This window comes from Psittacula echo, assembly GCF_963264785.1.
Source record: "Psittacula echo genome assembly, chromosome: 6".
In the NCBI taxonomy this organism is placed as follows: domain Eukaryota; kingdom Metazoa; phylum Chordata; class Aves; order Psittaciformes; family Psittacidae; genus Psittacula; species Psittacula echo.
This window is the reverse complement of record NC_137743.1, coordinates 33,580,309-33,606,882: the sequence shown is the minus strand read 5'-3', so window position 1 is coordinate 33,606,882 and position 26,574 is coordinate 33,580,309. Positions and strand designations below refer to the sequence as shown.

The following is a 26,574-nucleotide window of genomic DNA, read 5'->3' as shown; positions in this document are numbered from 1 at the left end:
CCAGTGGTCAGAGGCTCATAGCAAAAACATAAAGAAAGTACTTTGTACTCTTACCTGTCACATATACTTAATCTGGGGAATGTTAGTGCTCACTCCATTCACTTTGTAAGTAAAATCCAGAGATTCGAAAGAAGAGTTTCATGTACTTTTCCTGACAACGTTAATGTTAAACTGTGAACAATTTAGGATGTTTCTGTAAAATTTCTGTGACATGTACATTCTTTTCTTTCAATTTTGATCAGCTTGTTCTGAAACAAAAGCTGTTAGCTAAACAAAAATATATTATTACTACACTTGCTGATGTGCTATCTAACACAAAGCTATATTTTAGTCTGTCCTTCCACTGGGAGAAAATATAGCAAGAGAAAGCAGGAAAATACATAGACAGAAGTAAGCAAGGTAAAACTAAAAGTCATATTTTGCAGCCTTATACTCAGAGATCATTTAGATTGCACTGTCTAGTTGCATGGAATTATTTTGGGTTTTGTACATTCTAACTTGCTTGCTCACTTAATTTTTTTTGAATCATCATGTTTAATGGGATTCTCAATAGTAAATAAAAAAAAGAATATGGGACAGACATATTCAGGTCACAGTGATATCAGTGACTACCCCTGTGCCAGATCTTGCAGGAAACACTCTGAATTCATCACTTTTACTTCACATTGTTCTCACTTAACATACAAGTGTCGTTTATACATCACAGGTTTCACTGCATGAAATACGTTATAAAGCATATTAGAAGATACTGAAAAATTTCAAAGGGCATGTTCACAAGGGATTGAACCAGAGTAAACAATTGTTAATTATGATTAATTGTTAATTATGATTTGGGTCAGTTGCTGAGGTGAGTAGCTCGGGAGAGGACGCCTTCAACACCTGAGCAGGCGGAAGCTCAGCGTCCGGGAGCCTCAACTCAGAGCAGCAACAGCCACCGAGGGAGCCTCAAGTCCTCGACAGGACTTGCCCAGGAGCCGGCAGCTCCGCTGACGCGCGCAGCTGACTCACAGGGGGCGGAGCCAGGAGGAGCGGAACCAGCCCTGACTGGGTAAAAACCTGCCCCAGGGAGCGCGACCAAACAGGGAGGGGCGAGGCAGTTTGCGCGGGCAGGCGAGCGGGATGGTGAGTACTCGCCCTGTGACCAGGGCCCGGTCTGGGAGCTCTGCTCTGGCTGCCCCGGCGGTGGCCAGCGTAGGCACCCAAACAGAGCCGATGAGAGGGGAGGCTGCAGTGCAGAGCTCGGAGTGCAGAGAGTGCCGGCGCTGGTCTCCTGAGGGAACGGTGCCCATGGGCAGGGCTGCGCTCTGTGCTCCCTGGTGGAGGTCCTCCTGCAGCAGGTGGCTGAGCTGCAGGACCCTGTCAATAGGCTGAAAGATGTCAGGGAAGCTGAGAGGAAGCAGGACTGCTTGCTCCAGGCCCAAACTGTGCAGAGGCCTCAAGCGCCCATTGTAGCTCATGGAGGAAAGGAGGAGGCTGTCAACCCAGGAAGCTGGGAAATAGTAACAGAAACAAAAAAAAAAAAAAAAACAACACAAAAAAAAAAAAAAAAAAACAAACAAAAAAAAAAAAAAAAAGGAGGAAGAAGACAATTAAAAGCAAGGGGCTTCCCCTAAATCTGATGTCCCCACCCAGAACTGCTTTGCAGTTCTGCAGGGGGCTAATGAGGAAACACACTCGCACCATGAACAACCGGCTGATGCACTGGTAAAAAAGATCACTACTGGTGCTGCCAGGAAAAAGCAGCAGGTTGTAGTGGTAGGGAACTCTACTTTGAAAGGCACAGAGGCACCCATCTGTTGGCCTGACCCCATCTCAAGGGAGGTGTGTTGCCTACCAGGGGCACGGATCAGGGATGTTGCAGAGAGGCTGCCTGCTCTAGTGAGTCCCGCTGACTATTACCCACTTCTGATGATCCATGTGGGTGCTAGTGATATAGATAGCAGTAGCCTGGAGAGCATAAAGAAGGACTGCAGAGCCCTGGGAGAGGTGGTTAGAGATTCTGGAGCTTGGACAGTCTTTTCGTCAATTCTCCAGGATAAAGGAGAGGACCTTAGAAAGGCTAGGAGGATTGGCCAGGTTAATAAATGGTTAAAAGGTTGGTGTCATAGTCAGGAGTTTGGGTATTTAGAACATGGGACGCAATTTAGGAGGCCAGGTCTGCTGGAGGCTGGTGGAGCTAGTCTGACAAAGAAGGGGAAGAGCAGTTTTGGTAGGAGGCTTGCCAGGCTGGTCAAGAAAGCTCTAAACTAGATGTGTTGGGGGAGGAGGGCATCATTCCATCCCAACACACCCAGTCAGTTGCCAGCACCTGTAATAAATGCGTGGAGCAATGTAGAGATATTCCAGCTGCTCCCGCCAATGAGACAGCTTCATTTGGAGCTTGGCTCAGATGCCTCTATACAAATGCCCGTAGTATGGGGAACAAACAAGAGGAATTAGAGTTGTGTGCACGTCTACGGGGGTCTGGTACAGTAGTATCAGAGGTATCGGAGAAACATGGCTCCTATGACCAGAGTGTTGGAATGGAAGGTTAAAGGCTCTTTAGAAAAGACAGGCCTGGCAGGCAGGGAGAGGGAGTTGCTATTTATGTTAGGGATAGGCTGAAGAGTATGGAACTCTGTCTGGGGACAGGTGATCAGTTAACGGAGTGTTTGTGGGTCAGGGTTAAAGAGAGAACAGCGATGGAAGACATTATTGTGGGGATCTATTACTGACCGCCTGATCAAGAGGACTCTGTGCATGGAGCGCTCTATAGACACATGGGAACAGCCTCACGCTCGCAGGGCCTTGTTCTCATGGGGGACTTCAACGACCCTGATATCTGTTGGAGGGACAGTATGGCCCGGCACAAACAACCCAGGAGATTCCTCGATTGTGTGGAAGACAATTTCCTTCTGCAAGTAATAGAGGAGCTGACAAGGAGAGATGCCATGCTTGACCTCGTCCTCACCAACAGGGAAGGACTGGTTGAAAATGTGTCACTCCAGGGCACCCTTGGTTGTAGCGATCATGAGATGGTCAAGTTCGAGATCGTCAGGACAGTGAGAAGAGTGTGCAGCAAGCTCACTGCCCTGGATTTCAAGAGAGCAGACTTTGGCCTCTTCAGGAACCTGCTTAGTAAGGCTCCATGGGATATAGCCCTAGAGGGCAGGGGGTCCCAAGACTGCTGGTTGATAGTGAAGGATCACCTGCTAAAAGCTCAGGAGTGTTGCATCCCAACTAGAAGGAAGTGCAGCAGGAGGGCCAGGAGACCTCCTTGGATGGATAAGGAGCTGCTGCGAAAACTTCGAGGGGAAAAAAGAGGCTTATAAAAGGAGGAAGGTAGGACAGGCAGCCTGGGAAGAATACAGGGATGTTGTCTGGGAAGCTAGGGACCAGGTTAGGAAAGCTAAGGCCCAGTTAGAATTAAACTTGGCTAGGGATGTGAGAGATAACAGGAAGGGATTCTATAGGTACACAGCGAATTAAAGACAGACTAGGGACAATGTGGGCCCTCTCCGGAAGCTATCAAGAGAACTGGCTACCCTGGATTTGGAGAAGGCTGAGGTTCTTAATGACTTCTTTGCTTCAGTATTTGCTGGCAAATGCTCTGACCACACCACCTAAGTCTTGGAAGGTAGACACAGGGACTGTGAGAATGAAGACCTTGGGCCCACTGTAGGAGAGGATCTGGTTAGAGTCCATCTTAAGAATCTAAATGTGCACAAGTCCATGGGACCTGATGAAATCCATCCATGGGTCCTGAAGGAGCTGGCAAATGAAGTTGCTAAGCCACTGTCCATCATATCTGAAAAATCATGGCACTCAGGTGAGGTTCCTGGCGACTGGAAAAAAGGAAATACAACCCCCATTTTTAAGAAGGGAAAAAATGGATGACCCAGGGAACTACAGAGCAGTCAGTCTCACCTCTGTGCCTGGCAAAATCTTGGAGCAGATTCTTCTGGAAGGCATGCTAAGGCGCATGAAAAACAAGGAGGTGGTTGGTGACAGCCAGCATGGCTTCACTGAGGGGAAATCCTGCCTGACCAATTTGGTGGCCTTCTATGATGAGGCTACGGAACCAACGAAAAGGGGTAGAGCAGTTGACATCATATATCTGGACTTGTGCAAAGTGTTTGACACTGTCCCGCATGACATCCTTGTCTCTAAATTGGAGAGACATCAATTTGATGGGTGGACCACTCAGTGGATAAAGAACTGGCTGGATGGCCACACGCAAAGAGTTCTAGTCAATGGCTCGATGTCCGGCTGGAGACCGGTAATGAGTGGTGTCCCACAGGGATCAGTGTTGGGACCGGCCTTTTTCAACATCTTTGTCGGTGACATGGACAGTGGGATTGAGTGTGCCCTCAGCAAGTTTGCCGATGACACCAAGCTGTGTGGTTCGGTTGATACGCCAGAGGGAAGGGATGCCATCCAGAGGGACATTGACACGCTTGTGAGGTGGGCTGATGCGATCACGAGGTACGGAGAAGGGGTTGAGCGTTTCGATTTTGTGACCCAGAAGCCCCGGCAGCCCTTGCGAGAGCGGCTGATGTGGCGTGGGTGTTACCACAGTGACGGTGATCACACCCCCGCCCCTCGCCTTGAAAAAGCCTTCGAGAGGCGCTGGGAGGTGAGACCAGCTGGTGAAGTGGGTGAGTACCGCCCACACCGTGCTGCAGCAGTGGGTGTGGTAGCTCGTGTAGTAGGGTGCAGAGGTTGTCAGTCGTCGCTTGTTAGACCGTCGCTTGTTAGACCATCTCAATTATTGCCACTGTCCCAGACTGCTGCTGACCATGATCTCCTCCAGGAAGAGAGCTTGTCACAAAAAGACTGCTGCAACGCAAACAGAGGTCCTGTCCCAGATCGTCTCTGTTCAGGTCTCCGGCTCCAGGGAGTGCCAGAGCCTGCTGCAGCCGGGGGAGGGAGGCAGGCATTCCACCTGCGTGAGGTGTGAGGAGGTACAAGATCTGCTCAGCATGGTGGTGAAACTTAAGAAGGAGGTCGAGACACTGAGGTCTATCAGGGAATGTGAAAAGGAGATTGACTGGTGGAGCAACTCCCTGATGTGCCACTCAGAAAGGCCAAAGGGGGATACCCCCAAAAAGTGATGGAAGACCCAAGACAGCCCCTGCCCTGTCACTGTTGGGCACAGGTAGGGGACCAAAGAGATGACGAGGGTTGGAAGCAAGTTCCAGTTCGGCATCACAGGCAACTCCCTTCCCTACCTGCTTTGCTTCCCCAGGTGCCCCTCTGTAGTAGGTTTGAGGCCCTGGATCTTGAAGAAAAGGTAAGTGAGGATGTGGTACAAAGCCTGCCTACAAGGTCACATAGGAAGAGGCAGCTGCCTCCACACCTTAAGACTGCCTCTGATAAGAAAGAAAGAAGGGTAATTGTAGTAGGTGATTCCCTTCTGAGAGGGACAGAGGGCCCAATATGCAGAGCTGACCCTCATCATAGGGAAGTTTGTAGTCTACCTGGAGCCCGAGTCAGGGATATCACCAGGGCACTCCCCAGCCTGGTGCACCCCACTGTAACTGTCTGTTACTGACTACTACCCACCGCTGGTCTTCCAGACAGGTGGGGAGGAAGCTGCATCCCGTAGTCTGAGGGGAATGAAGAAAGATTTCAAGGCCTTGGGACAGATGGTGAAAGATTCAGGGGCTCAAGTGATTTTCTCTGCACTCCTTCCATTTTCAGATGATGATGTGGGATCAATTAGAAAAATTCAGTCCATAAATGATTGGCTTCAAGACTGGTGCTACAGGCAGGGTTTTGGATTCTTTGATAACAGCTGGTTCTATAAGACACCAGTCCGGACAGTGATACGTGGGAAAGGTTTATCTCACAGGGGTAGAAGGATGCTGGGACAGGAATTGGCAGGGCTAGTTTGGAGAGCTTTAAACTAGATTTGAAGGGGGATGGGGTTGTAGCTGGACTGGCACCAGTGGAGCAGCACTCTAGAATTGATGAAGACTGGGAGGCCTCCCATCCCCGTACGGTGAAATCGGTGTAGTCAGCTCACGCCCTGAAATGCCTGTACACCAATGTGCACAGCATGGGGAATAAGCAGGAGGAGTTAGAAATCTGTGTTCAGTCAGTAGGTTATGATCTGGTGGCAATTACAGAGACGTGGTGGGACAGCTCACATGACTGGAACGTGCTCATAGATGGCTATGTCCTTTTCAGAAAAGACAGGCCAGCCAGGCGAGGTGGCGGAGTTGCTCTTTACGTGAGAGAGCAGCTACAATGTACTGAGTTCTGTCCAGGGACAGATGAGGAGCAGGTTGAGAGTCTGTGGGTGAGAATTAAGGGGCAGGCTGGCAGGGGCGATACTGTTGTGGGTGTCTGTTACAGGCCACCAGATCAGGGTGAGGAAGTTGACGAGGACTTCTACAGGCAGCTGAGAGCGGCCTCACAGTCACAGGACGTGGTCGTCGTGGGGGATTTTAACTTCCCTGATGTTTGCTGGAAGGACGACTCAGCAACCCAGCCACAGTCCAGGAGGTTCCTCCAGTGTATGGATGATAACTTCCTCATGCAAATGGTGGATGAGCCAACCAGGAGAGGAGCGCTGCTGGATCTCATCCTCACTAACAAGGAGGGTCTGGTCGAAGCAGTAAAGGTTGAGGGCTGCCTCGGTTGTAACGACCATGAAATGCTGGAGTTTAGGATCTCATGCGGCAGGAACAGAACAGCAAGCAGAATTGCAACCCTGGACTTCAGCAGGGCAAACTTTGGCCTTTTCAAACAATTGTTGGGGGAAATCCCATGGGCAAGGCTGCTCGAAGGTAAAGGGGCCCAAGATAGTTGGCTAGCATTCAAAGACTGCTTCTACCAAGCTCAAGATCAGAGCATCCGGACACGTAGGAAGTCAAGGAAGGGAGCCAGGAGACCTGCATGGTTAGACAAGGAACTGCTGGGTAAGCTCAAATGGAAGAGGAGAGTTTACAGATCATGGAAGGAGGGGCTGGCCACTTGGGAAGAATATAAGGCTGTTGTCAGAGGATGTAGGGAGGCAACTAGGAAAGCTAAGGCCTCCTTAGAATTAAAGCTGGTGAGAGGGGTCAAGGACAACAGAAAAAGCTTTTTCAAATATATGGCAGATAAAACCAACACCAGAGGTAATGTAGGCACACTGGTGAATGGGGTGAGTGCCCTGGTGACAGAAGATACAGAGAAGGCAGAGTTGCTGAATGCCTTCTTTGTCTCTCTCTATCTACTCTGCTAGAGGCTGTCCTGAGGAGCCCTGTGCTCCTGAGGACCCAGAGGAAGTCGGGAAATTGGAGGAATTTGCCTTAGTCGATGAGGAATGGGTTAGAGACCAGTTGAGCAATCTGGACATCCATAAATCCATGGGTCCAGATGGGATGCACCCCCAGGTACTGAGGGAGCTGGCTGAAGGCATTGCTGGACGACTCTCCATCATCTTTGCCAAGTCTTGGGAAACGGGAGAGGTGCCTGAGGACTGGAGGAAAGCAAATGTCACTCCAGTCTTCAAAAAGGGCAAGAAGGAGGACCCGGGTAACTATAGACCGGTCAGCCTCACCTCCATCCCTGGGAAAGTGATGGAACACCTTATCCTTGGTGCCATCTTAAGGCATATCAAGGATAAGAGGGTCATTAGGGACAGTCAACATGGCTTCACCAAGGGGAAGTCGTGCTTGACCAACCTCATAGCCTTTTATGAAGACATAACAAGGTGGTTGGATGATGGCAGAGCAGTGGATGTGGTCTACCTTGACTTCAGCAAAGCATTTGACACAGTCTCCCACAGCATCCTCATAGCTAAATTGAGGAAGTGTGGTCTGGATGATCAGGTAGTGAGGTGGACTGCAAACTGGCTGAAGGACAGAAGCCAGAGAGTTGTAGTCTATGGGGCGGAGTCTAGTTGGAGGCCTGTATCTAGTGGAGTGCCTCAGGGGTCAGTATTGGGACCAGTATTATTTAATATATTCATCAATGATTTAGATGAGGGAATTGAGTGTACTATCAGCAAGTCTGCTGATGACACTAAGCTGGGAGGAGTGGCTGACACGCCAGAAGGCTGTGCTGCCATCCAGCGAGACCTGGACAGGCTGGAGAGTTGGGCAGGGAGAAACTTGATGAAATATAACAAGGGAAAGTGTAGAGTCCTGCCTCTGGGCAGAAACAACCCCAGGTTCCAATATAGGTTGGGGAACGACCTGTTAGAAAGTAGTGTAGGGGAGAGGGACCTGGGGGTCCTAGTGGACGGCAGGATAACCATGAGCCAACACTGTGCCCTTGTGGCCAGGAAGGCCAATGGCATCCTGGGGTGTATTAGAAGGGGGGTGGTCAGTAGATCAAGAGAGGTCCTCCTTCCCCTCTACTCTGCCCTGGTGAGACCGCATCTGGAATATTGTGTCCAGTTCTGGGCCCCTCAGTTCAAGAAGGACAGGGACCTGCTGGAGAGAGTCCAGTGCAGGGCAACAAAGATGATTAAGGGAGTGGAGCATCTCCCTTATGAGGAAAGGCTGAGGGAGTTGGGTCTCTATAGTTTGGAGAAGAGGAGACTGCGGGGGGACCTTATTAGTGTATATAAATATATAAAGGGGGAGTGTCACGAGGATGGAGCCAGGCTCTTCTCGGTGACAACCAATGTTAAGACAAGGGGTAGTGCGCTCAAACTGGAGCACAAGAGGTTCCACTTAAACTTGAGAAGAAACTTCTTCTCAGTGAGGGTGACGGAACACTGGAACAGGCTGCCCAGAGGGGTTGTGGAGTCTCCTTCTCTGGAGACATTCAAAACCCGCCTGGACACATTCCTGTGTAACCTCATCTAGGTGTTCCTGCTCTGGCAGGGGGATTGGACTAGATGATCTTTTGAGGTCCCTTCCAATTCCTGATATTCTGTGATTCTGTCCTACACCTGGGTCGGAGCTATCCCAGGCACAGCTACAGGTTAGGCAAAGAAGAGATTCAGAGCAGCCCTGCGGAGAAGGACTTGGGGGTGTTGGTCAATGAGAAACTTAATATGAGCTGGCTTCAGTGTGTGCTCACAGCCCAGAAAGCCAACTGTATCCTGGGCTGCATCAAAAGGAGCGTGACCAGCAGGTCGAAGGAGATGATCCTGCCCTTCTCCTCTGCTCTCGTGAGACCTCACTTGGAGTATTGTGTGCAGTTCTGGTGTCCTCAACATAAAAAGGACATGGAAGTGTTGGAACAAGTCCAGAGGAGAGCCATAAGGATTTTGAGGGGGCTGGAGCACCTCCCGTATGGAGATAGGCTGAGAAAGTTGGGGCTGTTCAGCCTGGAGAAGAGAAGCTGCATGGAGACCTCATAGCAGCCTTCCAGTATCTGAAGGGGGCCTATAAGGATGCTGGGGAGGGACTCTTCATTAGGGACTTTAGTGATAGGACAAGGGTTAACGGGTTAAAACTTAAGCAGGGGAAGTTTAGATTGGATATAAGGAGGAAGTTCTTTACTGAGAGGGTGGTGAGGCACTGGAATGGGTTGCCCAGGGAAGTTGTGAATGCTCCATCCCTGGTGGTGTTCGAGGCCAGGTTGTGCAGAGCTTTGGGTGGCATGGTTTAGTATGAGGTGTCCCTGCCCATGGCAGGGGGTTGGAACTAGATGATCTTAAGGTCCTTTCCAACTCTAACTATTCTATGATTCTATGATTAAGGAAAAAAAGTTCATGGTGAGGGAGAAAGGGGAACAAGGTGTCACTGGGAAACAATTTTAAACCTTGTTGGAATTGTAAGTCAGTAGTTCTTGGAGCAATTGCTGCCTTTTTTCAGCTTGTGCAGTCAGGCTGAGCTACTTGTGCATAGCTTGGGGCTGTTTTTCCCCTGAAAGTACAAAGAAACCCTCATCTACAGTTTCTGTCTACATCAACAATCTGGAAATTTTCATTTCATATCACTCGCTCACAGTGAAGAATAGGGCTGAACACTAGGAGGTCTGCAGTGAATATAACACTAAAACTACATCATCTAAGAATACATCAAGACTATAGAATGGCCTTGCAAGAAAAAAACACAGTTTATTATTATGTTTTCATGGTTTAAGCCTACCCAGCAACTGAACACCACACAGCCACTTGCTCACTCCCCACTCCAGCATGATGGGGGGAAGAGAACTGGAAGGGTAAAAGTTAGAAAACTCATGGGCTGAGATAAGAACAGTTTAATTATTGAAATAAAATGAGTGATGGTTATAATAACAAATTGTAATAAAAAGGAAACTAATAAGGAGAGAGAGAGAGAAAAAAGCAAAAACAAGTGATGGAAATTAATTGCTTGCCACCAAATGACTGATGTCCAGCCAGTCCCTGAGCAGCAGGCCTGCACCAACTTTCAGCCTAGTTTATTGCTAAGTATGATGCCGTGTGGTTTGGAATATCCCTTGGGTCAGTCAGGGTCAGCTATCCTGGCTGTGTCCCCTCCCAGCTACTTGTGCACACCCAGCCTGCTCACTGGCAGGATGAGAGGCAGAAAACGCCTTGACCCTGTGTAAGCACTGCTCAGCAGTAGTCAAAACATCCCTGTATTATCAACACTGCAGCACAAATACAGTGCATAGCCCCATACGAGCTACCATGAAGAAAGTTAACTCTGTCCCGGCCAAAACCAGTGCATACATCAACAATTCTCCATATAAATTTGTACATTGCAGTTTGGGTTTCAAGGTTTAGAGTGCCTATATTATAGCAGGAAATAGTTATTTAGAAGTGTAGTGTACCTGGTTTACCAAATTCAGTCGCTGAAATCTAGGAGAACTATTTAGTAAATGTCTTAGAAAGTCCTGTGAAAGCTTCTGAGATACCATGGAAAGTGCTAACTGTTTTGGGATGCTAAGATAACACTTAGCTTGGGTTCCATATTCTTTGGATTCTGGGATGGTAGGTAAGAAAGCATTCCTGTTACCATTGTCTCTATGTACGATCTGTTAATAACTGCATTGTGAATAATTAAGTTGGTTTGGCTTTTCTTCAAGTAAATGCTCATGACCAATCTTAACAACTATTTAATTATGTATCTTACATGTATTTTATTCTTGGGTTAAAAGTGTGATTAAAGTGTGTTCTTTGGAAAATTACAGCCATGACTCTCAGAAGAATTTGCTACCATTTAAAAGCATTTTCTCTAATAAACTTCAGAAGCTGAAGAATTTAAAGGAATCCAGAAAAAATGGCAATATACTCAGGCATCACAATCTCACACCCGAAATTGAAATAGAGATCATTTGTATCTGAGGGATCTTTACCGCATTGCATCTGAAACATTTCACATCTGTGAAGAACTTGTGTTTATCCCATGAAAATGATCTTTAGCTTCTGTAAGCAAAGATGTCACCTCTAATTAATACTAATCGGTTTTCAGACAAGCATTTAATGCTCACTGGGAAAATCAGCATTTCAAATATCTTTATCTTTTTTTAATTCCTGTTTGGTTCAATCAGAATTTTGTCACATGCCCTTGTGAAATGCTGCTGTCCAGAATCAGTACTGTAGACTCCAGATCCAGTTAAATCAGGATTAGATTATGCTATGTTTTATTATTACAGCCACTTGCCCAGTGGCTGTAATACTGAACCTTTGCAATATCTGTGTTTTGGGAACCTCCCTGGGTAACTTGTTCCAGCAACCATATGACCTCATGGGAGGTGGTGGGGAGGAAGAAGTTTTTCTGTATCTAATTTCAATTTACCATGCTCCAAACTGTGTCCATTGTATCCTGTCATCTTTTTCAGCATGCCATTTCCAGGAAGAGTCTGGCTCCATCTCCTCTTTTGTCTGCAACAAGATACTTTCCTATGCAGTTTCCTCCCAGTCTCTGCTGATGCTGGGGGTTATTCCTGCCCCAGTGCAGGACTTTGGATTTCCCAATGCCGAGAGCTGTGGCAGGTGCTGTGCTGCTGCTGCTGGTTCTAGTTGACCTCCTCCCGTAGAGGGCCATCTGCTGGCTGACAGTGTTCATGATTTGTTTTCCTAAAGGCCTCTTTGGTAGGTAGTTCCTGCATTGTAGAATCTTAAATCAGGAACAATTGGAACATGAGTTCACTGGGGAACTCTATGATCATTTCATATCATGTATTTATCGTTACTACCAGAGAGGAGCCCTTATTCCAATTAGTGCCTAATCATGGTTTTCACTGTAAAAAAGAAAATCTGGAATAGATATTTTCTGGCTTCCTTTCCTTCACTCCCCTGTCCCCCCCTTACATCACCTGACATTTACACTTCTTGGTTTGAAATTTCGTAGTTACAAATTGAAATATTTTAAAGTGAGCTGATTTTTTTCTAGGTTTTTTTTTTTCCCTCTGTATGTGTAGTGTAATTCCTAGAGAGCATCTTAAGAAAGAACAAAGGGCAAAGAACAGACAACTGATGGTGCTAGCAATAAAATTTCGAAAGCACAATAATTTTTGAAATAATAGCAGTTAAGAAATAGCTGTGTAGGTGTCCCATTGACATTTGGGCATTCCTTGAAAAGGTGACAAACCTTAGAGAAAAGGCATCCCAATGACTAATGCTGTGTTCAGAGGGCCAGCAGCCTTTTGCCTTTCTTGAAATGAAGGAGAAAGTAATTTCTGAAATAGGCAGTTTGGTCTCTTATCTTTTGAAAGCTTCAGTATGATCTTTTCTATCATTATAGTTACTCCTTTTGTTTATAAACAGTGAAAACACTCTCTTGTGCAGTACTCTGAAAGGTAGGTGAAAGGGTGAAGATTTGCTTTATATTCTGCATAATTTATTTGTATTCTACAAATTCCAATAAATTATTATTTGTAATTTCAGGTGGATTTCGTACTCTCTTAATTTGCTGTTCTTACTGTTATTATTTATTAGTGGAAAAAGGGAGTATTATACTGCTTCTTCCTAACTAACTGAATACCAGCTTTCTGGTAATTCTCAGTCAGGCCTCTGCATTGTATAGCTTCATAGATCAATGTCTCTAGTGATTTATATCTTCTCATTGATTCTAGAAACTTGCCGTTTCCGTACTGCAGGGTCTGTTTTCATCTCTTGTTTTCTCCTAGCTATAGGGCCTTTAGTGTTTGATCCAAGGGGTCAGCACCCATGTATTTTTTTTTTCATGTATAGAACACACTGAATACTTTGAAATAATGATCACGGCAGGATGTTTCCGATACTGTTGGTTTCGGAAAAGCAGTGACAGTTTAAACCAGCTTGAGAAGCTTACACAATGTGGGAGTTGATTGTAAGTTTCTCATTAATTTCTGTGGGAACTGGTCTACAGTGTGCAGCATAATGCTAGTTTCCATCTAGTGAGATTTGAATGTTTAATATTTTTATTGTCTCTTGGTTCATATAGAACATTAGAGATGTAGATGAGGCGATACTGTGGAATTCTCATCAGACTGCTGTACCTCCTGTGGTACAGGCATGTGTCTTAAAATCTTATTGGTTCTGAGGAGACCAAGAAATGGGTTGTTGGGGTTTTTTTTTACCTCCATCTTACTTCCAGAGCACCATTTCCATGTTACCTTTTCACAGAAATTAAAGTGCATTGAGCAGCAGAATAGCACAAACTCTGCCGTTGCTGGACTTCTGACCTGGAAAGTATTTTGCTGTTCGTCTTGAAAACCCAGCCTGCCTTTAATTGTGCAATACATGAGTCATACAACAGAAGACTGTTCAAAAGATTCAAAAAATGGTCTTTATTTGAGGTAACACAAGTAAAGGAATTTAGAGGGAAAAAAAGAATAAGCTGCTGTATGCCATCATTCACTGCCTTCAGCATGCTCATTCCAGAGCTTTCTGCAGGATTTGGTCAACATCATATAGGAGTTACACATTTCCTCTTCCAAATCTCTCTGCGCCTTCCTGCCTCCCCCCAGCTGGCAGCTGCCTTTGATGCTAGTATTTTAAGATGATTCTGTCATTCCAAAAGCCTTTGTCATCCTCCTCCTTACTTGACTTGACTTTAAGCAGAGAGAGTGTTTAAGAAGCATCTGCTTGCTTTCTTGAGTGTGGATTTTCCACTTTACCCCTAGTGTGTGTCACCCACATAGAACTGGTTAAAGTGACAGGGCAGTGCCCTCAGCAAATTTCATGCTTAAGCATGATTTTTAAGGTTAGTAATGTTTTCCTCTGTTTTGCAGCTTTTCTAGGTAAGGTAGGTGACATATCAGGGATTTTTTCCAGCCCATGCCTGAAACTCATTTATTATGACTGAGTAATAAAATAGTTTTGAAATTATGTAAACTTAAACACTGGAGCGGGGGTAACAGTAGTATCTTTGAGGTATTCTGTGTGCTATAATAAAACAGGATGTGTATTCTTGATTATGACACTAGTGTGCAAAGTTCATCAAATTTTGTAACTAGGAAATGAAGGGTTACTTCTTTAGGTGACTGGGAGTTACTCTGTACGAAGTTGCATTACTCCGCTTTGTGTGATGAAATGTCGTAACCTATGCTTTCTTCTACCTTTCCTTTGAAATTGCTGGCCTTTAGTTTGAGCAAGAAGGGTGTAGATGTTTTATGTTTTCTTCCATTGTTAGCCACATTGAATTCATGTTGCATTCTTTTCAAAAAATGATTGCTTATGTTTAAATTATAGCAAAGAGATACCTTTGTCAATTTAATTTTTTTTCCCAGAGTTCATCAGTGTTTTATCTCAATGCAGTCATCGGAGCAGCTTGAAGGGAAAGTGGTTCAATGGCTCCTTTACAGGTGCTTGATCATTGAACCAAAGAGTAGCAAGCAAGACAAAAAAAAACCCAACTACTATATTTTTGATTCCTTTGTGATCAGGATAGCACTAATGCTGGAAACCTGATGGGATGACTCTTTGACGTCTGTGTTTTGAGGCTCAGAATGAGATCTGTGTGTATGGTTTGTGTAAGAGTATTCCATGATTAAACCCATTGCTTATGAAATTGATTCTTGATTAAATTTTTAACATAGTAACGGTCAATTTCTAAGCTAATTAATATTTAAAAAAGATACTGTTAGAAATGTGATCCATAGTGCTGATTTTTCATTCAGTTGTGTTTATGGGCTTTAGTTAGGAGAATGTCTTGCCCTTATCTCTTCAAGAGTTGTATTTGCTTGGTTATTCAAGCTGGGCAAGTTCTTCATGAAAATATGTATTTTTATACTTAGACAGAGTTTGTGCTCTGTAGTAATTATGGGAAATTCATCTCACTTACAGACTAACCCAGAGATCGTGAAAGTACGTGGTTTTGCTTATAAGACTCATCAAGAAGGCACATGAAGAAAGCTAAAAGCTCATTAAAGGACTTCTCCAGATTTGTGTTGGCAGTCATTATTTCATGTTGATTTACCTCACATTTTCTATCCTTAATCTTCTCAATAGTTGTCACACTGCATCTGCTTATGTAGTTAGAGAACATAGTTTACAAGGTAGAGACTGTCCACTTTGTGTTGCACTCAGGTGATATTTCACTCTGTACATCTGTGCAGTTCTCTTTTTTTCCCTGTGTGATTGCATTGTTGTTTTGGGCAGTATATTACACTGCCTGCCTGTAGTCTCAATGTTTTGCTTGCTCTATCTCATTCTCTCAGCACAAAAGTTGGACACATAATTAATGGAGTCAGTAAGATTCACTGTTCAGTCCTATGATTTTTATAGACCTCTTGTAAAACTCGGCAGCCGTAGTCCACTCAGTGGCAGCAGCATCTAGTAATAACCCGATCTGACTGACTTGTAATAGACTCAGGCACTTCTGAAAATCTTACTGTCAGTTTGATTCTCTCCAGTTATATATTAGTGTGAATCTTAAATCAGTATGTGGTAGCTTGGTTCTCAGCCCATTATTTAGTAATTCAAATATTAGCTTTAGATAGAGAAAGGTGAAATACATTAGGCATGAACATATGTTAGCTCTTCCTCAATAAACTGCTTTACATCTCAGTGGCAAAAGGTTTTCAGTGAAAGCTGATATGCTCAGTTTTCATTGCAACTTCTAAAGAAGAAAATGCAAGTTAATTTATTAAAATATTATGCGTTCCACTTTTAAAAAATCTTAAGTAAATGTAGCAGTTAAATTGTGCATACACTTTAGCAGAATTTGCACAGGAGCATGTTTCATAGACCCTTCATGACTCCACTTATTTAGTACTGTAATTGTAACTAGCAACTTGCTCTGTCTTTTTCATTTACCTACAAGGGAGAATTGAAGCTATTTGAGTAGTTAACTTCATTTGCACCTATAAGTAATGACATTTAAAAAAAAACATTTCAGGAAAAGCTGTCAGAAGACAGTAGGAAATTTAAAGAAGGCATGGAAAAAAGTCACACACCAGCAGATGAAGATTCAAGAAGTGAAAGCAGCAGCACTGAAGAGGAAAAAGAAAAGACAAAATTGCTATTGGAGCGTTTGAAAGCTTTGGAGGTAAGAAGTACAATGGTTTTACACAGAAAAAACACACTGCCCCCCCGCTTCATTTGTTTATTGGCACTGAATCACCCTGTAGTATAAATCTGGTCTTTCACAGTTCACTTGTAGTCATGTTATGGAGTGGGTTTTTTTAAATGATTCATTTACCAAGGATGAACGAGAATCTAAGTCTTAGAACCACTGAAAGGATCCCTCTCTAATGCTGATTATCAGATATCTTTAAAAACAAATTCATACATTACTCTTCATTTAATTGGCACCATGTAATAATAATATTTTTTTTTTTTTACTGATTATGTCTCGATTTCAAAGGTGTTTGCTTGAGTTGTCCCGATTACCAAATGTACTAGTACATTATCAGAAACTGAGTAGGAAGTTACATATTCATGGTAATACACAATTGGACTTGATGATCTTAAAGGTCTTTTCCAACCTAAAAGTTTCTGTGATTCTATAATTATTAATATTGTAAGACTGGTACGCATGGTTTAACAACTGCCATAAAACCAGTGTTGCTTCATTGTAGTTTATTGCTCAACTTTTAATTGTTAGATTGCTTGCTTGGGAGAGCTCAGATCTTTTTACAGCTAGATTATGGAAAGTATATGTCCTTGTAGACTACATGGAGAATTGCACACTCTATGTTTTGAGTGCATTTCTGGAAAATTGAGATGCAAAATGGTGCACCTTATGGTAACTCTTAACTAGACGAAAAGTTTTGAAGTGTTCTGAGGCAGCCATGGACAAGGTGCAGATAAGACTGTAACCACTATATATATTGAACTTATTTTGTGCTCCTTGATAGAAGCGTGGGTTTCAATGTGTTTAAAAAAATAAGACTATGCATATTTTAATATAATTTTGAACTAGTACAGAGGCATGTTTTTAACTTATCAAGTATTTCCTCCATTCTGTTCTGTTCAAGGGTCTATGTAGTGTTATAGATATGGATAAATAAATGCCTTAGAATGATCTTATCTTGTAAACAAAGACTTCATCACTTGGCCTCTATGTTTTTGCTTAAGTGGCTCTTTTTGAGTTATACTCTAATCAAATGAAAACTCTGGATCTTTGTTCTTGAGGATTTTATTAGAAGTAAAATATGAACAATTATAATCATGTTTGGATCTAAATAGGGAATCTAAAAGGCAGTCTCTGCAATTTTTCTTTCTTTTAAAATCTTAGACTGTAAAACAAACGTATTTAATATTAACTCTAATTTTGACTTGGGAAAAAATACATGATACTTAATTTTTAAGGCCCATAAAACTCTGATAAATGTGCAGTTTACTATAGTCTTGCTTTATCTGTTGATGGGGAATGATTATAGTTTCCTTGTAGTCTTTTGTTTCCAAGTACGCACTATTTGTGTTTGCTTTGCCTTAATTAGTCTGCTTGACAGTTGCAGTTCTTTATGTCCTCAGTTGATAGGAAGCTATTCAATAATGTCACAACCTTTATCAGTTGTGGCAAATTGCCCAGATATATAATGTTATGGACAGACAGAGTCTAGTTCTGGAAGGTCAGTGAATAGGTTTCCTCACTGATGTCAGTGTTGTGCAGTGGCTTGTTCAAAAACACGTATTAGTGAATGCCAGTACTTCAAGAATTAATCTACATAAATAGTCTGAGGAGCTATCAAAGAGAAAGATGAACTACAGGGCCAGCATTAATTGTGACCCAAGATAATTAAAACAAAGCGTTGCTAATTAGGTGTTGTTTAATGTTACATATTCTTGCACTTGATTTTTCTCTTGAAGAATATAAATTGTAATGTCAAAGACTATGGTTTATTAATTAAGAGACATACTTTTTTGAAGTTACATGAAAGTAGCAGTTCGAATCCTTTCCTAGTTGCAGAGTAATTATTCTAAATATTTATTAGTCTATATAAAAACCAATTAAAAACTATTGTTTGTTAGTTCTCATGCTGGGTGTCAGTTTTAAATTGTACTTTGTGATTAGATGTTACTGTATCATAAGTAATAAAATCAGCAAGGCTAATAAAGTACTTACTAAAGTTGATCCTCCATCTGTGTACTGTAAAATCTGAAGAGTGACTATAAATAAGCTCTAGTAATAATAGGAATAGTCAAAACATGGGACTAAATCCATTAATTTCTAGTACTGTCATTTCATGGGTATCAGCACTTTTAAGAAATGTTTTAATATTTCTTTGTGTTTGTTTGTTGCTCAAGTGTAGCTCATGAAAAGATATAGCTTAATCTGTTAGAGCATTGTAAAAGTATTTCATTCTCCCTATCTGTAGGGAGAATATTGTCCTAGTGATAGAGTGAGCTCCTCTTGAAATGAAAGACCGTATGTGTGTATAAATATGTATGTAAATGTATACAACAGTGTACTTCTAAGGAAAAATTGGGTAAGTCCAAGCTAAATTTCGAGTGAATGAAGTACCAAAAGAGAAAAGCTACCTACCAGCACAGGGATAAATGGGTAGTTTAGCTGGTACATATACAATATACTAGGTTATTTAGTTTCTTTTGAGTATGTATATGGAAAACAGTTCATTTTCCGTACATGAAATAAATTATTTGTTCCCTTCCTGTAGTGCTAGCATGGTAGATATGAGGTACATGGTGGTTTTCTTCAGGAATTTCAATGCAAGGACAACTGTAGTCATCTTGGACTGTTAGATGTGGATCAGGAAACTGTCAAGCCTAAGTGTGAAAAAGGGGTGAGGCTTCACTTTCACTAAAAACATTCTTTAAATGACTTCGATATCAGAAGAATTGTGGTTTTTTTTTTTTTTTCTTTGGTGCTGTCAAATTTATTGCCAAATATATTTCTGTAATACCTTTCATGTTCTATGAACTTCTGTTTAACCTAGAAATTTTCTCACTGAACAATACAAATCAGTATAACAAAGTATCTTTGGAGTCAGCCCAAGTGAAAGCTATTACATACTTTGATAAGAAACATATATACATATTCTCCCCTTGCTCCTTTTACATCCTTTATCATTTACAGCAAATTCTATTTCCACTTTACTGACTGATAAATACCATATGTTTCTAATCAAATGAAACAGAGGACAAATAACAAATGGTTCATACCATCTTATATCCCGTTTTATGCAGTTCAAATTAATTGTGATTTGCTGGATATCAAAAACTCCTTTGTGCCTTCAGCATTTTTAGTTGGCAGCTCTTGAAATGCCACTTAATTTACTTCAACAATTATGATCAAATGCCTTCTAACTCTTACAAAGAAAAAAAATCTGTGATAACTTCTCTGTGTATTTGTAGTGCTGCAAAAAATGAAATATTAATGAAATACAGTGAATAACAGAGCAACTCCTTGTTAGGATGTAATTTTTTTTTTAATCTGCTTTCATCACCTAAAGATTTTTTTTTTTTTTAATGGCAGACAGAAATGTACAAAAAATATAATTTATTCTGGACATGCACCAACCCCCATGCAGCAATTTGAGATATATGTGGGCATATATACACAGTTACAATAAAACAATAATGTTATATTTCCAAAGTCATGTGCACGTAAGTTGGAAATTTTTCACAAAACCTTAATTTGCCCTTTTGGGTATGTTAGGTATAATATGGCCTCTCATAGCAAGATTGTGTACTTTCAGCAACAGTTTAGCACAGAGGAAAGCTTTAAGAATATTCTATATTTGAAAATTGCTGTCTGTAAAGACCTTAAAAGACTGTCCCAGACCTTTGTTATCCAATATGGAGTTATGGGCTGTCTGCCCCAATTTAGCCTTAAATGACTGAAATACAGGATGCCCGAGCACCTGTGTAATTGCAAGTGAATTAAACTGATATACTGAGCTAGTGTCAGTCTTAATCTCAACATGTCTGTAAAAGCCATAGTTACTTTGATTTTTAAAATTTAATCAGTGATAAATACTGTGTCAGATTTGAAGGCTTATTAAAGTCTCTCATTTGCACAGACATTTATGCAGTGAGGATAATTCAGTACGAATTAACTTTGTCTAGCTGTATGAAATGTTCTGGCTCTTCCAAACTTCCTTCTTTGCAACTACAGTAGTGCAACTTTCTTAGAAAGTTACTTGCTTTTGGTTGATTATGAAGAAAGTAAGCTGCCTGGGATTGCTCAAAACTAAATGAGCCAAGAGTACTTAATGGAGGTTGTTTTGGACAGTGTTCTGCTTTGCCAGTAAAAAACGGATCTGTAGGATACAGAAATTTTGGTGGTGGTGGTGTGTCCTTTCCAATATCTACTCACACTCCCCTTTCTTTTTGAGAAATTGAAAGGACATGCAGAGTGTGAGTGTATCCATCTATTACAGGATAAGTAATGCCTGTGTTTAGGATAGGACATCATATTTTTGCTGGCACTTGCTCTGTTTCATGGCTGAATGAGCATGCCTCATGCTCCCCTTTTAGATGTGCAGCTTACCCTCACCTTGTTATGGGGAATTAATGAGTTTTGGTTATGTGGGAGCAGTCTCAGCTCTTCGAAAGAGATGATGTACCCACCTGAGCCTATGACTAGCACAACTAATGCCTTGCTAAAATCACAGTCTTTATGTTCAAGTTAAAATAAACATTGTTAACAAGAAGTGGTTCCATGGTTTGGTGAGTGTCCCCCTTCCCTCCCAGAAGTTCTGCAATTGGCAGGAGTTCCATTGGCCTCAAAAAGTAACAATTCAAGGCTGCTCGCAACCTTGTATTTTTCACCAAATAGCAAGCCACTGGGGTAGCATTAAATTGTAACCCTGAAGTTATCAAATGAAAAGCCTAATTCATGTGTGAAAATCTCATTGCTTGTGGGTGAGTGAGACTCAATGAAAGTTTCAGTAAACTAAGCTGCAGTAGAAGCAGTATCTGCTAGGGAAGAGTCATGAAACCACTCTAATCTACATTATAGAATTTTGCCCTCTTGCCCTTTGCAGTTCATCATAGAAAGATGTGTTTTGTTTTAATAAATTGAGCTTTGGGAGAAAACTCACTCAGGATAATAAGCTAAATGTTCAAATATATTAGAGGGGTAATTTTCCTTGTATCATCACCATTAAACAGATGAGGAAGTATGTCAAGTATTTCCGATACTATGTTTTTACTACCCTGCAGAGGAAGAAAGGCATGGTATCAATGAACTAGAAGGAAGATAAAAAAGAAATATGAGAAGGGTACATACTTCCTTTCAGTGGATTAAGAAGATAACTTTGAGTGGGGTGCTGGTGGTTTTTGTTTTGCCCTTACATGATTCTCCTTTTTTTTTTTTTTTTTTTTTTTTTTTTTAACTCCACTCATTTTCCATGTGCTACAATGTAAAATGATTAAAAAATGCATAATTATATTATTTTCCATGGAAAGAATCATACTATATGCAGGGGCAAAGAGCCTGAGTTTCTGAAAATAACTGTGAGGAAAAGAACTTCTTGTTTATTGAATATTACTTGCTTCACTTGGGTTTATAGGAAAATGGTATCACTTTACTACTGAAATGCATAGAAAAATCATGAAACTATTCAATATTTTGTAGCAGTGTTCTTAGTATTTTGTAGCAACTGGTCTTGTTTCAACCAATGCATTTAATCTGATTCAGCCAGAAGCCTCTTCTTAGCCCAGTGCCTTGACCATCCACATAACTAGATTCACTATGCTCATTAGTCACCAAAGGCCAACCTACTTAATCCTGATTATTGGATTATTTTACTTTTAAATCATTTCAGTAGGAGATTTTTATAATTACTTTTCTGAATTGTGTCTAAGAACTCTTTTTTATATATATATATGGCCAGGGATCAGGCAATGCAGCAGGGAAAGTTATTTCCAAACTTGCCCAATGGCTGATAATGAATCAGCACTCACCTGCATCACTGGTTTCAAAACCAGTCCGGTTTATTCCAGCTCTTTGCTGGTGATCATACTGGGAAACTGTTCTAGCTTCCCGATAACTGAGTAAATTTTAAATTAAAACCGAACAAGTACTATCAAGCTGAATGCGTTCTATAATCTGTTGATGCTTGAACTCTTCTACTGCAGGTCAGTGGCTCTGTTGATCTTAGTCTTTGGGAAGCAAATTTCATGGCTGCTACCTTTCTCCTTATCTATGTGCTATGAGGTACTTTCCTTTTTTTGCCATCTGTTCTCACCCACTCATGCTGCAGTCTTTAAATGCATCTCCCTCCCAGATGTTTTACCCACCCCCCTCCCAGTGCATGCCCTACTTCTGTTCGTATCTTCCATTGAGGCTTTTCCATCCGTCCTCCATGCTGCCTGTGAGTGCATGAAGCTGCATTTACCATAGTCAGCAAAGAAGCTGAATAGCTTTCAGTGGTCAATGCACCTTACCAGTTGGGATGTTAATAGAAATAATATCTTCATATAGAAGCTGTAGACTAATAGAAACCTCTTCTGAGCAGGGCATTAAATCCAGTTAGTATGTGAAGAGTATTTAAGAGAAGAGAATGTGCTTGCAAACGTGTAAAATACTGAGGATCTAAAAGGACTTCCTTTTTTCTCTCTTTCACACTTTTTTCCCTAAACCAGTAGAAATTCTAGGCAATTTCTTTTTTTGGCATGCAGAAATTAAGATGATCTAGCAGGGATATGAATTTACACAGGGATGTTGAAAATAGCTGTGCCCACTGGATGTAGGAAGAGCTGTTCAGATTTGCTCTTTTTTTTTATTGCTGTAACCATTTGCTGCTATCATTAGAGAGAGAATGATGATCCACTGTTCCACCAAAAATGTCCATCTCCTGAGATGGGAAAGTGCCTTAATATAAATAAGGCTGTACATTAAGAAAGTGCCTCCTTGACTAGTGAAGAGGCATGGAGAAGGCCATGCATATCTCATTTTTCTGACTGTTTGGTTCAATGAAAGCTTAAAATACTTAGTTTCTAAAACCAACCATGGTGCCTCCTGGGAATTTTAGTTTGAACAGATGGTATTGTTTTCTTTTCTAACTAAGTCTGGGAAAAAAAGATACTGAATCTCATCTTCTATAAAGCACCACAGCAGTGGTTCAGCAGTTAAATGTTTTGGGTCACAACATGCAGAGCTTCTGAATTTTTGTCACATGCTGAAAAGGTAAAAACTTACAGATTGCCTCTGCTTTCTAATATGAGGTACCCACGAAGCAGTAATCTTTAACAATTTGCTAATTCGGTGAAGTGCTCAACAGAATATGCTCCAACTACTGTTCCTATGCTGTTAAGATTAAAACTGCATTTAATAGTTTTAAGTGTGACATCATGTCATACCCCATCAACTACTTACATAAAGGGAATTTTGCTGCATATCAGAATTTTTCTCCCTTAGCCTGCTCATGCAATCAATTTAGGTTTTAATAAAAGTTACTAGCTTTGTAGCATCAGATATTTCAGTGATCTTATCACACGCATCAGTCTATCCAAGTCAGGTGCATTGGGAAGGCAGAGTTAAGTAACTTAAGCTGTTCTTGACTTGTAACTTCTCGAGTTAGAATGACATAAAATATTCTTTTCCAGGGCAGTAAGTCCAACATCTTCCACATGAAAGAAACATTCTTAAATGCGATTTTTAATTCACATTAATATTTTAGTCAGGGTACTGTTTGGAAGATCCTTTAGTTTACCTATTGTGTTGATGCAGTTGTGAAAATTATAGGTAAGCTATAGTATTGTCAAGATAGTATATTAAGCTCTGTAATTTCCCCCCCTGCCAAAAAAAAGGAGAACTTAGAGAAGCATCGAACATTAATTTTAGCACAACAAAGTGTAATTGCATATGTTTATTGTAAAAGCAGATTATATATTCATTTTTTCTATGATATTCAAAATTGTAGTACAATGGCTCTTTTCTTACAGTTAAGTACCAGTACTTGGCTGGTACAACAAACACTCTTTAAATAGTTCAAAGTATTGAATACGGTTACAAGAATAATGATTTGGTGCCAGAAGGTCTGACGAATAGGCATAATCAGGGAAGAAAAGGTAAGTCACAGAAGTCAAGGAAAATCTTCTTGGTTTTATTAAACCTGTCAGATTTCCTCTATTGAAATTAATGTTAACTGTGTTCTGCAAAGAGTCTTTGCTAGGTTGCAGTGAAGGAATCTGATATTTCAGTCCGACTTTTCTAATTTAAATAATGATAGTTTTCAGTACCCTTCTCTCCATGTATAGTGCCTTCTTGCAAGTAATCAGTAGATAATGTAACTTACCTTTTTTAGCAATCAGGCATTTGGTACAATTGAAAATTCACTCTCCCTGCTGAATGAAATGAGGTTTTCCAACACTGTGTTATAGATCTAGGTGACTGTGTTTATCCCAACACATCTATCATTTCAAAGAGTGAGACTCAGTAGTTTTTTTAAATAGTTTCTATCAGGTATGCACTTCAGGCCCAGTTCTGCACAAGCACTTTCTGTGAGCTTGCTCATTGCTCATAGTGGCACCTCTTTCAGAGGAAAGATTCTGTGTGACAGAGATTGTAGAATCACGCCTTATATTTTTAATTTACATACTAATGCATGCGATTTGGCAGTAATGCCAGCTGTGTGGTTCATAAACTAAATAAATAGCTGCAGTTCATTTCAAACTAACATTATTAAGAAAACCCGGTATTCTGTGGACATTCTCTGCTGGCTGCATAGAAAATCTCAATCAATTTACCTCATCTGTTGGAGCTGAATCCCTTACAACTCTAGCAACTAGCAAAATAATTCTTTTTTTTCGTTTCTCTTTACTGGCCTTGAAAAATAATGAAACAGTAATGAGGTCTGCATGGTGATGCACTTTTTCTTAATTGAGTAGTTATATCCCTTTTGTTCATCTTGTAGAAATACAGAATTGGAAATTATGGCTGGGATTCTGGGCAGGTATAGTTACACTCATATTACTAGAATTACCGGAGCTGTGCTGACTTCTAGCATATAAGGTTCTTAGCTCCTGTGTCAGCCATATGTTTAACTATACATGTGAAATCTGTATGATTAACATAGTCCTGAGATTCAATATTTGCTAGCTTTATTATGCAGCCACTTTAATAGTCCACAGCAGAAAATACTAAAACGATTATTTTTAAGTCTGTTTAATCTGTCATGGTTACAAGCACAGATTTTAAGATTAGTTATAAATATATAAAGAGAATAGATGAATCAAATGTGGAATAGTCTGACCTCAGTCCCTTATGTTTGATTCTGATTTTCTCTGATGGTTCTGTAGATACGTGATAACTTACTAACTAATTCTCTAATTTCAGTGTATCATCAAAACAGCTATACATGGGTACAGTATAACCTCATATGCATGGACTTGGATACCTACATTACATACATACATGTTGTAATGAGCATTTGCGTGGTTAAGATCTGCATTACTATTAAATGCCAAGTAGAGGAAGAGGTTTGTTTTTTCATAAAGACAATCTTTTTATATGTTTTTACATATTGCCTATTCCTGCCAGTTGTAAGCTGCATTTCCCCATATGGGGTGAGGAAGATCCTCCATTCTGTTCTGTCTCAAGCTGAGCACCCTTCCTCTGCTTCCCACATCAAACAGCTAAAACAGGGTCTCTGCCCCAGGACAGCCGCTGTTGTGCTGTTCAGCAGCGTGCAGCAGTCACCTTCCCCTGAGACTAAGAACTGCCTTCCGATCTTTTTGACATGTGTGCCCATGTTTCCTGTGCAGGTGGGGAAAGGATTAGACTGCCTGGCAGGGCTCTCCAGTTGCATCTGGGATATACAGGCACATAATGCCATCTAGAGGGCAGAGTTTCTTCCCTTCCTATAGAAATACCTGTGGTAACTGCTGGCGTTCCATCACACCTCGTGACAGTGCTCATTCATCTTTGTGATTCATGCATTTTCCTATTCCTCTTCTCAGTAGTATGTTCTCATACAAGACCAAGACATGGAAATTATTTAGGAGAAGAGAAACACTCAGTTAGTAATTACAACTGTTTCCTTTTAATGAGCCTGCAGGTTTCCTTGTTGTCTTCAATCAGTCAAATGGGCTGTTTCTCCAGAAAAAATCCTCTGATTTTAAATGCTCTGGGTCTTAATGCTGAAGTTCTTTAGGAAGAAGTTCTTTGAAAAAGAGGAAGAAAGTAAGACCTAGGTTTGTTATTTGGCTTTTTGGTAAACTGTAAGAAAAAGAATACATACAAATTGGTTACTTCACTAGACAAAGTCCTTTTTAAAGTTACTGCAGCAACAATTTCAGGTCAGCTGAAGAAATGGGTCTGAGGGTTGTGCTTTATGTAAGTCCGTTGTGCATTTAGGCAGAAGAACTTAAATCTT

The 26,574-nt window shown here is 41.4% G+C and overlaps 1 protein-coding gene across 1 annotated transcript in view; it reads left to right on the top strand.

The window, feature by feature from the left end:
* NCKAP5 (NCK associated protein 5) overlaps positions 1 to 26,574 on the top strand; it is a gene marked incomplete at its 3' end in the record, with an annotated part of 395,713 nt that overhangs the window by 247,219 nt on the left and 121,920 nt on the right. The window contains exon 6 of the mRNA XM_080620860.1: positions 16,182 to 16,331. Coding sequence (XP_080476986.1) covers positions 16,182 to 16,331 — 150 coding nt within the window. The remainder of the gene's footprint in view (positions 1 to 16,181; positions 16,332 to 26,574) is intronic.